The sequence below is a fragment of the Bombus affinis genome, chromosome 5 (genome assembly GCF_024516045.1).
Source record: "Bombus affinis isolate iyBomAffi1 chromosome 5, iyBomAffi1.2, whole genome shotgun sequence".
NCBI lineage: Eukaryota > Metazoa > Arthropoda > Insecta > Hymenoptera > Apidae > Bombus > Bombus affinis.
The window spans coordinates 16,680,525-16,694,365 of record NC_066348.1 but is presented as its reverse complement, the minus strand read 5'-3'; the positions used below and the strand labels follow the sequence as shown (position 1 = coordinate 16,694,365).

The following is a 13,841-nucleotide window of genomic DNA, read 5'->3' as shown; positions in this document are numbered from 1 at the left end:
ACTCCCCACTCGAGCTTCTGTTAGGACGTAGCCGTAGCCCGAAGAAACGACTTTTCGCCAGAATCCCAGAAGAAAAGTCAATTCCGCTTTGATCTCCGGGAAGAGAAAAAGATAGGTCTTAGGGGCGAACAACAGCGCAATCGCAACGACTACTCGTTGTTCGTTGGATCGCAGAGCGGAGTCGGAGATCCAGCGGATAAATGCTAAATTTACGCGAAATTTATTCCTAGATGACGTCGATTTTCGCGCGTGAAATTACGCTCGCAGCGAGATACGATCCGCGTTTAACTCGACGACTGCGGTATCGCGAAAGTTTACGGCAGGCGGTGCACCAGAGGCAGACGAAAAGTACGACGGAATTAGGGTCGGCTGGTATCGCGATACGGAGCGTGGCTCGGCCAGGGTTACGAAGCTTCTTCTTTCTCGTTCTCGTCATCGAGAAAGGCGAGAGGAGGTCGGTCTTGTTATATCGATATTCAGGGGCTCGTGAATGCTTTTGCCGGTAGCCTACGTGACCGTAATTCCTCGACTGGATGCCTCGTCACGTTCGTAGTTCCTGGCAAATCCTTTTTTCCGCTGGTCGGGATACGTTCTGGAAATAGTGGCTCCTTTGATCGAGCTAAAGATGAAAGCGACGTAGCGCGGGGGCGGAAGGTAAATTCCGCGTTTCACGCGGACGACCGAGGACTCGAATTTCCTCGGCGATTCGCTGGCCCAGTTTCTCCGACGACTACTCGTCGGCTTATCTGCAATTCTTATGCTCCGTACGATCGTTAAACGTAATTAACCTTGCACATCGTGACCGTGAAATTATACGCCAGCGAGCGATTACGGTTCGATTATTTTGAAAACGTTGCCTCGATAATTAGCTCCGGCCTTTCGTATTTCGTCGATCGAGTTTGAAAATTTTGGTCGTGTGCCGAGTCGACGAATCGGACACGTTGCGTGATCAGACCGTTGCGAGAATAACAGAGAAAACGACCACGCGCTTGATTCGTTATCGGTTATCAGCAGGCCGCGTCATCGTTCGCGTCCTGCCCCTATAACCCACTATCCGACATTTAATCGCGACAGGATGCACGTTTCTTCGAATCTTTCGAAAATTACACGTGACGCGCTCGATTCATCTCGTCTACGCGCCTTCCTTCCGGTCAGCGGAAGTTCGTTTAAAAAAGAAATTAAGCGTGACGCAGCCAAGACATTTTTACTCGATCATCGATCTTCCGCTTCCTTTGCCAAGTGCTATCTATTCTTCGAGACTGCTACTTGTCGCGAAGGAGTAAAATATTCATCGTGATTAATTGCCAGATAGTTGATAAGATCTGTTGGCGAATAACTAAAAATGTCGATTCCACTCGAACGGCGATCCTATCGCAGACGGCAATAACAGAGTGACTTTTCCAGCGACCGATACGCGCATCCAGATAACAGCGGACTAAGGCAAACCCGTTAAGCCGTGCGATCTCGTTAACGAGTCAAATCCGTGCGACAAACGTACACGCGCTTCGATTTTTAAGCCTGTAGGTCGATTCTGGCAAAACTTCAAGTACGATTCGGTATTTCCATCGTTCGACAGGATGACGACCACGCATCTTGGAGATCGCATCCTTCCTTTGTCATTGCCTTCTCCTCGACAGCGTTTTGTTCCTCGCAAGTTTTTCTGCTCCCCGTGCAAGGTCGATACGACACGGTGGCTCTCGACGAGCGCGAGAAGGGTGCGTGTGGCGTGGATGGCGTTTACGAGCCGGAGGATGCTCGAAAGAAGCGCGATGCAAATCGGAAAATCCGCGAAAACCCCGTTGCATTTACTTGCCTTTGGAACAGCGTGTCGTAAAATCATTGTTATCCGAGAATTTGCGTTTCGTAGCAGGCCGAGCAACTTTCTTCTTCTTTCTCCGTATTTTGCATAGGTAATGCAATTGATCGTGAAACGTAACAACGCGCACACGGTATATCTTTATCTATCTAGTTCGATTGCAACGACTCGACCGAAGGCCATCGAGAGACAGAATTCTCCGTCCTCGGATGAAAATAGAATAGGAGGGCTGGTTTGTCACACGCTACTCGCCAAACGCGTACAAGCCACTTTCTAGCTTTGGTTCTACGCGTACTTACATTGCGACTTATATGGAATTCGTCGCGCGAGACATAAACAATGACAGCACATAATTCAGCCCTTTGTACGATTCGATACGTGACGATGACGCGACCGCCGAGCGGATGTTCCCTTACCGGAAGCAAAGTGGTCTGAATATTCATTCAAACGACTGGTTGGTAGATGCCGGTGAGAACTTGCCAGATCAGCGAGACCGTGAATCATCGTTGACCGTGAATTTCGTTTAATCCCTTTGTTCCACCAGCGACCACTTGCAAACTGGTCACCCAAATTCGTTCGCGTTTCAATGTCACTCCAAATCGCGTTGCGAATGAAAATGGAATTTTAGTTTCACATCAGCCCTATCTCTGCGCGTATATTCATGCGTTTCTTTTTCGTTTCAGGGAGGAAGTACAGGAGCACACCGTCAGATGGGACGCCAAGTTCGAGTTTCTATGCAAGATGAGTGCCAATGCGTCCACCGGTGTTCTCGATCCGTGTATTTTAAGGATATCCGTGAGAAAGGTGACTCGTTTAAATTTGCCAATTTGGATGGGCCAAGCGTTTCCCTTTTCTACCTGTTCTAACGATAGATTATTTTCGTAGGAATTGAAGGGAGGCAGGTCCTTCCAGAAGCTTGGCTTCACCGACCTGAACCTCGCCGAATTCGCAGGAGCTGGACTCTGCAAGACGAGGTATCTTCTGGAAGGCTACGACTCGAGACACAGACAGGACAATTCCATGTTACGCGTTGCCATCAAGATGAACATGCTGTCGGGAGATATTCTGTTTAAAGTGTAAGTTGTAATCGACTCGTTTCATCGTCGTTTTCTAATCCAACGATTAAACTCGACGATTATACCTGTGGTTAGACGGAATGACGAAAGCTGAATCGCATTTTGCAGGCCGTCTCCGTCGTTGAAGCAAACGCAGCTCGCAGTACCTGGCGTACCAGGTGTTTCCGGTGTGACGACGGACGAAACTGCATCCGAGAGGTGTACCAATCGAGAAGATTACGTATCCACTGGTTCGTTAGCTGGAAGTATAGCTAGTGCTAGCAGCGGTTTTGGTAGTCTTCCCAAAAAGAGGCCTGCCCTCTTTTCCTCGGGTAACGAACGAATCTTATTTCGCCATCTTTTCATGTTCTTTCGCCAAATCGAATGCGAGTAAAACAAACGAGGAACGACGATTCGCAGACAAACGATAGAGAATCGAAACTCGGTGACAGAACATGACAGGAACGAGGATGGTAATGGGTGCGGTTTTTACGGTTGACGAATGGTTAACGCAGCGTTGGTTTTTCAGAGCTTCTCAGTGGGGCGGAGTCCTACGATCCGATGACCCTAAGCGAGATCGTACCGTCGGCTCTTCCAGTGGAGACTCTAACCGAAGCGCACACAGAGTCGGGACATTCTCGCAATAGCAGCAACACCAGCCAGCTAAGCAAAGGCTCCGGCTATGGATCTTTAAATTCACACAGTCAACACAGTAGGCAGAGCAGTAGTGGTGACAGTGGCCACATTAGGTAAGGCCACGCGGTCGCCCTAGGATGACAAACGAGACGGACGAATACGCAAACGATAGAAAACTCTTGTTTAGGGTAAACGAGACGGAGATTCAAATTACATTCGGGAATTTCGAGCGAAAAAAGGGGAAATTAAGTCCCGATCGATGTCCAGAGTTCTCTTCTCGAATCTCTCTATAACAAGCACTGGTCGAATACTTTTCTACTACTCGGTAATCGCTCGATACTTATGCTACCATCTTCGAACGTGTCTTTGCTCCGTCGATCTCTTTCGAACGAATCGGTTTTTTTTTCTTTTTTTTTTTTCTCTCTCGTTACTTTGAAAATCGTTTTGCTCCGACGTTCGATAGACATTGTCGCGATCAGCGCGTTTCTAACTGTCTTTTTGGTTTTACTTGGACGATTAGTGCGCATGGTATTTTGTATGGGACCGAGTAAGAGGAATCTCGTAACGGAAATACAGTTGTTTGTACGAGTCGCGGGATATCTTCCTCGAATAAGAACGCAACCAAGAACATCACCCTGTAACATTCACTAACAATTTCTTCAATCGCGCGCCACTAAAATACCATGCAGTCGCGCTTGCGATTTTGCTTTCGAACTCTACGCTTACGTCTATATTTTAATCGAATCTTTCGACCGAATCTTTTCAAATTTCATTATCGGTAACTTTCTAGAAATTTCTCTTCGGAGAAGTTTCGGTGCTTGCCTCTTAACAAAAGGAACATCAACACGTACGCCATCGAATTCTCTTTACTCTACCGAACTTACTACTTTTATCATCTTAGCACGTGTTCGTTGAACGGTTGTTAAAAAGAAGGCATCGATAACGATTTACGAGGGAAACGTTAGATTTATTTCTTTTTTTTTTGTTTTGTTTTGTTTTGTTTTTTTTTTTTTTTGGTACTTTCTTGAGACTCTGGATTTTCTCTTTTCCCAGATATATATATATATATATATTTCTATTTTTATTTTTATTTTTTTTTTTTTTTTTTTTTTTTTTACGTCTCCCACGTCTTCCCATTTTTGTCTTTACTTCATACTGTATATGAGTTTATTATTATTTTTGCATGCTTGAATATTTGTGTTGTGATCTTTATAGGTCACCCTCCTGGCCGGTATGGGCTCCACGTATCCCCAATGTCTCCCAAAAGTCCTCGAGCCAGCAGCCTGCCAGACCCGAGACCTCTCTCGACTCCGAATCCCCATCCTCGTCTTCCTCGACGCTGCTGGATCCACGAAATAGGTTCTGGTCTATGTCCAGCCCTCTATCGTCACGCGAGGGAAAATCGATCGCGCGGAATCCACTGAGATCGAGTATAGCAGCCGTTCCTCCATCGAACGACCAAAGCGAAACGAATCGATCGAAGAACGGCGTGGTTTCGAGCGACAACAGTCGCGTCAACGAAAACGCCAGTAACGACGCTGGCGTGTTCAAGGTGCCCGGACCACAGGACGTTCCGCGACACTTGCGAAAAAACGTCGAGAGGAATAGCTTCGACGCGCGAAACGAACGTAACGCGACGAATTCGGCGACGAACGATCGGAACGAACAATGGAACAGCGTGATCGTGCCGACCGCAAAACCGAGAATCGGTCAGCCAGGTTGGAGAAGTATCTCGAAAACCTGCGACTGCATCGAGAAAGGCAAGATCAGCCCGGTTTTGCGGCTAGTTGACCAGGCCAGAGCCGTATCCTCTCCCGATCCCCTTCATAGGCCCGATAACCCCAGAGCCTCGCTACGTTCCGCGACGACCGCTCAGACCCTCAGGTAGGTTTCATTCATCAGCGACTTTCTCTGTTATAATTGTTTTTAATTAAATCCCCCTGTCCTTTCGTTCGATGATTTTATGCGTTCAATCTGTTTTATCACTCCCTCTGCTCGTTGTTCCGCGTTTAACCGGCGTAGCGTAGTTCGATAGGTTTCGCGCGAGCAACCTGCGGCAGTGGTGGAGCGCGTCGACTCGATTTCTCGATACGCGAGTACGTTCTTTTAAATCGACGATGTCTTCTGCTATTAGATATCGTTCGTTTAAAAGGACCATCGATTCGAAGAATCGACGCGACTCGTCAAAATCCGAATCGTAGGTCGTGGTATCTCGGGCTACGGAACAAGGACCGGCGATTCTTTTTTAATTCGTTCGGTTACGAGCATACGCGTCAATTTTTTGTTCTTTTTATAATTTATCGCAATTATATCTTTACGTAGACTCTCGTCGCGTATTTTTAACGTATACGCGTTAGGTTCTTTTTTCTCGGCAATATTTGTTCCATCATATCGTTACGTTTCCTCGAAACGATGCTCGAAATTAACGACACTCAACGTCACAGGCATTCCGATCCATACGATTTTTAACATTCTATCGACGAGTCATCGGACAAACACGTTAGATACACTCGCTGCGACATCGGCTTTCGCTTTGCTTCCTCGATCGCCCGAGTTTCCCTCTACAGATGCTAAAATACGCTGTGCCTGTCCGTTAACTGCGATTTTAGTATCGTATAATCGTTAGACGTTCTCTCTGATCTCTCTCGCGTGTAAAAGTTTACAGGACTCGAACACGACGTACGTACGTACGTACGTACGTACCAGAAGGAGGATATTGGAACAGCGTTTCGTCCCTTAACGCTCGAAGGGACCGTTTCAGCGAAAACATTCGGATCGAAATTTCTGCTTTTCGGTGTTTGCTAATTCCAGAGAAAGAACGTATCGGATAGGGTTGCGCGTTAGACGATAGATCGAGCGTTCGTGGTTCTACCGTCGATAAAGCAAACACGATGATCTCGAGCGATCGAGCAATTTCGACGAGCCGTGCCGAAGATGTATCTCGGCGTACGCTTCCACGGTCGACGCGCTACTCTCAACTTGCTTCTAACGATAGCTACGACGAAGTCAACGCGATCGGTTGGACGATGAACGATATTCGAGCAAAAGGACGGAGCTGCGACTGTGGAAGAGTGCGCGACGTACATGGAAGAAACACCGAAGAGGTGGTGAACGGGTATAGGGAAGAAGGGAAAACGAAAGAAAATAGGGGAACGAAGCGAGTAACTTGAACGAAGGATGAGAGGAGGTGTAGGTTTCCTTGCAGTTTGGATGGCTTTGTGAATCCTTGCAGGGGTATTGGCGGAAGTCACCGGAAGTTGCTGGACGGGGCGGGGGGCAAGCTGGCTACGGTCGCCACCAGCCCAGCGGACTCCGAAGAGTCCTCCTTAGGGGTACCGGAAGTCGCTCCACCGAGCTCCCAGCACCGAAACAGCATAACCCCACCGTCAGTCCATGCTTTCGTCTTAATTCTCTTCGTTTTTCTTTTCTTTTCTCATTTTGTCTGGTCTCTGTATTTTTCTTTCTCTCTCTTTCTCGCTTTGCACTTTCGACGCGAATCGCGGACACGTGGATACAAACGACGTCGACGCCTGAATCGGAATCGGAACTGGCGTGCCCGTCCTTCGTTCCACCACCGCGTAATTGCGAAAGTCGAGGCGTTTTTCGAGTATCGGAATTACGATGTTTTAGCCGCTGTTCCACGAAGCAGCAGGTTAAACTTACAAAGTGACATACGAGTGTCACGTACGTCTGCATAAAGTCATGATTCAGCGAGATTGCGGGCAAATACGAGAAAAACAATTACGTAAACTTGATTTACGCGATACTTAACGAGTTCGGTTCGATCGTTACAAAAAAAGAAATGCCAAGTCTAACGTTCTGGCTGAATTTTTTACGTTTTCGCGAACGGCGTCGCACGACTACGTAGAAATATATGCAAACGTATTACGTTCGTGTCTCCACATGTCCGTTTGCGAAACTTCTAGAACTATTAGAAAAACTATCGGAGAACGTTTCTTAAATTCGATGCAACTTGAAAAGCGAACGAGCTTTTGCCAAATTTCGAACACGTTCTCCCTATCCGCTGTGCTTCGATCGAGAAACGTTTCCATCGATTCGATGCTACTAATACTTTCAATCACTTTTTTGCACGCACATTTTTTATCATTTGCGAACGGCATAAAAGTGTAATTTCATTAGACCAAGACAAACTTGCCTATTAATCCTGATCGATCGGCTGTTTTTTCCTGCGATGGAAAGAACCGCGCGAGTTATATATCTCGCGCGAAACTATCGGCCTTTGTTTTCTTTCGCTACAATTACGATATTTCGAAGTTTTGCCGAGGAAAAAGTGCAAGCGCAAAGAGTCGAGCACTTGCGTAACTCAGACCTGTCCATAACCAGATTTTACCTTGTAACGAATTTCTGACATATTCGAATGTTTAATATGCAACGTCTATACGGTTTATACCGTGCAGTAAATTCGTCGACTCGTTTGGTCGCTTTTGCGAGTTATCTCGGCGAACTGTAAAGACAGCGCAACAGCGACGAATTTGGATAGGGCTGGCTTAATTCGCCGGTTCGACTCGTAACGCAACGTCGATCTGGCGACGGTTGGCTCGTTGCATGCGAACCCAGCATATTCACCTTGGCACGTATTCGGTCATAAAAATTAGCAATCTCGCCGCTTGATACACGCCTTCCTGTTTCGCTTGCTCTCGTCTGTCAGCCTCGTCCCAAAACGTCTACCGTATTCGATCGTTGCGATACGCGTTCAAAAACAGGCCACGCTCGCTTTTGACCTTTGCTTTTTGTTTCGTTAGCGTCGTAGCAACAACGGCTGTCGCGTGTTCCTTGATCTTTGTATCGAACGTGACGATGTTTTTGCACGAGGTGTGGTCGTGGAAATCGTTCGCGTCCAATTATCCCGCGAGGAAGATGAGCGCTGGCACGGAATCGTCGTTTCGCGACAGCCGACGCTGTCGTAAAATTCTAAAGGACCCAAGGACCGAGTTTCTTAACAGCGATAATAAATATTTATTATAACTTTGTCTCGCGATACCTTTCATGGTCGGATGTTCGTGTTTTCTTCCTTTTTCTTCTTCTTCTTCTTCTTTTTTTTCCTCCTTTTTTTTTTTTTGTCGATCGTCCGACCAACGACCATGTCCTTTGCGGCGATTTATTTCTCGGAAAATTCAAGAGAAAACGGAACGAAGAGGCGTATCGTTCCGTGCCAGTGGTCGAAGCGGCAGAATTTGGAATACGAAGGAGGAGGAGGAGAAAAACGGTGTATCGTAATCGTGGATTCGTCTGTTCCCTAGAAATCCCTCCGGCGGTTCCGGCCTCAGCGAAACGGGATCTTTGGACCGAGCAAAGGCGGCGTTGGAGCGTAGGAAAAAAGCGGAAGATGGCGCGGGAAATCCGATCCTGTGCAGGGTGGAAGTGACCAGGCCAAACCCGGATTCGCTGATCGACGAACTGATCAAAGCAACGAACTTGGAGCAGACGGATCTCGAGAGCTCCGAGAGTACGTTACACCCTCTGTTCGATTTCGTACTCGACCCCGTTCTTTTCTCGTTTAATCGGCAAATACAAATGATCTCGTTGAAACGCGATATAAAAAAGTGATAAGTGGTCGATTAAATGTAATTGGTTTTTCGACGTCAACAAGACGCGATACAAACGGCGTAATTGAGTCTACGGGAAAAAAAATTATCGACTACTTTATCTTTTCCTCTCTTAACGTCGTATATGTAATGCACGATGTGTCTAACGTCTGCGATTATCGATGTTTGTAGCAACTGGACTTCAGCTATTCATAGCGAAAGACGGGACTACCGCGCTCGGTAGCCACGAGATCAAAAGTCAGATGCCCGCGGGTGTGTTCAAGCAGGTGGTGATGGAAGAGAATAATAGGTAACACGAAGCTATGGCGGCGAGAAGACAGTACGCGAGACAGGCCAGCGCCACGTTTTCGCTGGCCCTGGTGCCAGAGCTCGTCTACGAGGCCTACGAGCCCCGGTAGTTGCGAGGACAACGAAGCTGGACGAGGGAATCGTCGAGAGGACGGTGAACGCGGCGACGATGCGGACTAACGCCGTGGTGCACCTCCGTCTCCTATCCAAATTATTCGTTTCGGTTGCCTATCCGCCCTATCGGCGTTCGGCGCTTTACGCTTCTCGTACGTCGTACCGGTACGATCTCGATCGATCGTCCTTTGCGCTCAAACGTCGCTAAATTTTTCTTTTTATATATATACGTCGAATCGTAGATCTATGCGACTAATTTCGCGGTCCGTGGTAATTAGACGCGACGAAACGCTTCGAGTCGTATAGGACGCTTCGTCGTTGAAAACCGGCACGGGTGCACACACGCGACGCGTATTCTCTTCCGCCAAGTCGAAGCACAATACAAAACGATTCCTCTCTTTCCTTTTTTTTTGTTATTTTTAAATTTTATCTTTCAATTTTCTTCTCGTCGACCGTGCTTCGAGAGGAAATCGGAAAGCGTTGTTTACGTAATTAGACGAAAAAAGAGAAAAAAAAAAAATAGTTTTGACAGATATCGGAGATACAGCGTATTAGAAAGCACGCATCGATGTGCGAGAAGAACGAAAAAGAGAGAAACGAACAAAGAGGAAAATACGACGAAGCGCGATCGGCGCTCGATGCGTAACGTTTTAACCGTTCGACGTCGAGTAGCGTTGAACAATGCGCGTGCACTGACGCTTCTTTTTTCTACCTGTGTTCACGGTTCCTTTGTCGTTCGCGTGGACGACCGTGCGGTATATTATAAAATGGACCGAAACACGCGCGTTCGTTTCGATCCTCGAGAGGACTCGATGTCGGGCAACGTTTAAAAAATTGACGCGAGAGAAAACGCGAGTCTCGCGAGCGTAGACCCGCTGCACGCGCGCTAACGTACAAAAAAAACATTTTCGAACGATTCATTTCGGCTATACTTTTCCTTTTCGTCGAGTTTTTCTATCGTTTGAGGTACAAGCGTTTCGTATGTACGTATGTTCGTATATATATACATATATATATATACACGCACATATGTATATCTATATTAGTGTATGTTTGCGTGTGCGTGTATATATATATATATATATATATATATATAGATAGATATATATACATATAGATATACAAATATATAGCGTTCTGTCGTTCAGTTGGTTCGCTCGAACCGAACGGATTCCGCGTCGGACGTCTCCGTCGGTGTTTCGATGATGTATTTATTTTTATTCATGGATTTAACTCCACTTTGTAGCACGTATTTCCGTCTAATATATTCTCGCGAACTGAATTTTGTCGCGTCGGGTCTGTACTTTGTAGCCTTTACGCCGGCTCCTTTCCTTTTCTTCTTGTTTCTTTTTTCGCTCTCGTTCGCGCGACCGTTCGCGTATGCGTGCCTGTACGTTGCGTGTATGAGAAAGAGAGAGAAAGCGAGAGAAAAGATCGTCGTTTCCTCGTCCCTGTCGCGAGAGCAGATTCCATTGTACGAGACACTTGGAATCGGCGAAACGAGATTCATCAAGTGCCACATTATTTAATTTTCGAGGCTGGACGGTTTTCCGTGATATTACTCTGTAATCGTCGTATTCTCGTCCTCGTACCTTTTCCGCTATCCCGTTAAGTCAGAGATACGAAGCGAAAACAGGCGAAAGGAACGCATGGAAGGAAGGAAGGAAGGAAGGAAGGAGTTTGATTTTTTGGTTATCTGGTGCGATCGGTGATCGCGTTAACGATTCGTTGTATATAGAGCGGTAGTAATTGTTACGTAGGTAAATGGCTGGTGTTATATACGTTCGTCCTCTCCCTCAATTACTCGAATTACCTGTAACTGCTAGCGTACCGGGCGTCGGACGGCGTCGGCGAGAATTCGTCGCGCGCCGTCTACGAAGAAAAATGGCAAGAAGCGAGAAGACGATAACGTTTTGTGTATATAAGCGTGCCTGAATACGTCGAGCGTGAACGAGACCAGTAGAGAGACAGAGAGAAAGACAGCGAGTAATCGCGGTACGCGAGGAAGAACGGAAACGTTGCTCCTTGTTTGCTACGTGTGGCGCCTCGCGACCAGCCGCTCCATTTCGCCGGTGGACGGACGAACCGAGTAAAGAAACGAAGCAGAAAAAGTAACGATTAAGAGAAGCGCGAAGGTAGCAATCGTGCGCGCAGAAATCAAAAGCTTTCGCTCTAAGAAGAGAGTCTCTAGCCTCTTTGTTTTTTCTCGTCTCTATTTTATACGAGCTTCCGGAGCGAGATAGCTCTTGGCTAATTTTAAAACCGTTGCATCGTTCTCGCCCTGCAATTTTACTTCAGCTCGACTCGCGTTTCACGGTTTGGATATCTTCGGCGTTCTCGATAAAACAAATCAACGGTATTCGCGCCTACGCTTGTTTCTCGCTAACGCGCGTATCGCTACGATCACTGTCCACGATTCCCTACTTTTTCTACTTTGTCATGGATATTACGGGCTCGCGTCTAAGTCGCCAAATCGAAATCGTAAGCTCGGAGAGCGAATTATTCGATACAGTTTGATCCGATCGAACGCCGCAACAGCGATATTTTACGGACGTTACAGAGCGTCGCGGTAACCTATCGCTTAACGGAAAAACCGATATTACTTAATTGGACGCGCTGGTTAATCGTACGCGTCGCAGTTCCTGCTATTTCCTACGATAACGCAAATCGTCCGTCGAACGGTATAAAAAATTGTCCAACGCGCGTAAGTGCGACTAATCGTCGTCGAACGAAACTGGTAATCGAGAGCCCGTAACTCCGTCGTTCCCCCGCGATTTTTCCTCCTTTACGATCATTCCGTTCCTACTCGTTTTCCATTACGCTGTTTGCCATGGTACGAAACAGGCGCGAGTCGCCGATCGACGCGCGTCGTACGCTATTTTTTCAACGTACGTCGATGCGGAGACAAATTTTTATTTAAAAAGACGCACGTTGCTCGGCGACCGACGCTCCGTTCCACACCCATGCATAATCCCTCCACGGTTCTGCCCGTCGGCTTTGTTCTTCTTTCGCGTCGTGGATGTTGTTTTAATTTATTCCGGTCAGCCGAGTCCGATTTCGCGGAGCGAAACGACCGTGGTATCGTTCACCTCGAAGTCCATGGTCCAACCGTCGTCTCGTGTCCCAATCGCGAAACACGCGTCCAAGACCAAGGTGTGTCGAGGTGTGAGTCAGGCCGAGAACGTCGCGGGGGTACGCGCTCTTACGTTCTCCCCTGCGAAGAAAAGAAGTCCTTCGAATTCGAAGAACCAGTTTTCGTAGGAACGCGCGTTTCGTCGGTCCGATCCGATTTTTTGTAACGCGACAGCCATCACGCCGTTCTTTGTGCTTCCGAAGGCGCGATATCGACGAGCGTTCGTTCTCTGCCCGGTGCGAGATTTCAAGACTCTCCGCGGGGTTCGAGGTAAAAGACGCGCGTCTCTCTCGCGCGTATATCGGACGACGCGATCGACCACGACGATCGCGACACGCGGTAAAAAATTGTTCTTGCGTTCCTTTCTTTCTTTCTTTCTTTATTCCCTCGTTACCTTGGACCGTTCGACTTTCTTATTTAAGCGTCGTTTTTCTCCTTTTTCCATGCAGCAGTCGCGCGAAAAACAGCCGGCAGATATTGACGTTGTGATATTTTGTAATATTGTAACGATTACTCGCGTTGAGTCGCCTCTGTATTACGAATCATATTACACGAACGAGTACCGCTCTTTCGACGTTGGAAGCTGATTTTTAGAACGCCGCGGGTAACGCGGCTCTCCAGCGGCCTGTAACGTCCGTTTCTTTTTTTTTTTTTTTTTTTTTTTTTGTTTCTTATTTATGATTGTTGACGTTTTGTCTGATTCTTACTTTGTGAGATGGATGCGAAACTATCATGTGCTGATAATAATACATTGAAAATCAGAAGGTATCGGTGTTGTTTTATCCCAATCCACCACTTTCTCCGTCATCGTCTACGCGTCGTAGTTTTCCTTCCACGGGATGCACCCGTTTTCCCGATGGACTAACTTTTCCAGCGACGATATCGCGACCAACGGAGCGGACAAGTCCGGCCGAGGCTTCGGCCGTGTACGCGCGCGATTAGATACGGTTCCATTGGATCGACCGGTAGACTCGTAAATGGCGAGATTAGAAAGACGATACGAAGATTTGACAAATTTCCGAACATCGAAGATCTCGCGTCTGTCGGTCGAACAACGTTCGACGGAAAGACGCGACGAAAGTAAGGCGCGTTCCGTTTCTCGAGGTTCGAGGTAACTTTGAGCGAATCGCGTGTATTTCGGCTTCCACGTTTTCCCGTAGGAAATTTCGACGAAGCGAGAACGCGATAAAACGGAAAGAAGAGAGGAATAAATGGAGCGAAATTTCGCGTCG

At 47.3% G+C, this 13,841-nt stretch overlaps 1 protein-coding gene across 6 annotated transcripts in view; it reads left to right on the top strand.

Moving 5' to 3' along the window:
• LOC126916204 (protein FAM102B) overlaps positions 1-13,377 on the top strand; it is a 51,665-nt gene extending 38,288 nt beyond the window's left edge. For 4 of the 6 annotated variants that reach the window (XM_050721699.1, XM_050721700.1, XM_050721702.1 and 1 more), the window contains 8 exons: positions 2,500-2,620; positions 2,702-2,892; positions 3,001-3,203; positions 3,401-3,620; positions 4,723-5,391; positions 6,740-6,892; positions 8,769-8,974; positions 9,246-13,377. In XM_050721699.1, coding sequence (XP_050577656.1) covers positions 2,500-2,620; positions 2,702-2,892; positions 3,001-3,203; positions 3,401-3,620; positions 4,723-5,391; positions 6,740-6,892; positions 8,769-8,974; positions 9,246-9,367 — 1,885 coding nt within the window. In that variant the 3' untranslated portion in view covers positions 9,368-13,377. The remainder of the gene's footprint in view (positions 1-2,499; positions 2,621-2,701; positions 2,893-3,000; positions 3,204-3,400; positions 3,621-4,722; positions 5,392-6,739; positions 6,893-8,768; positions 8,975-9,245) is intronic. The other 2 variants (XM_050721703.1, XM_050721704.1) reach the window with 2 other exon arrangements.
• Positions 13,378-13,841: the final 464 nt, after the last annotated feature.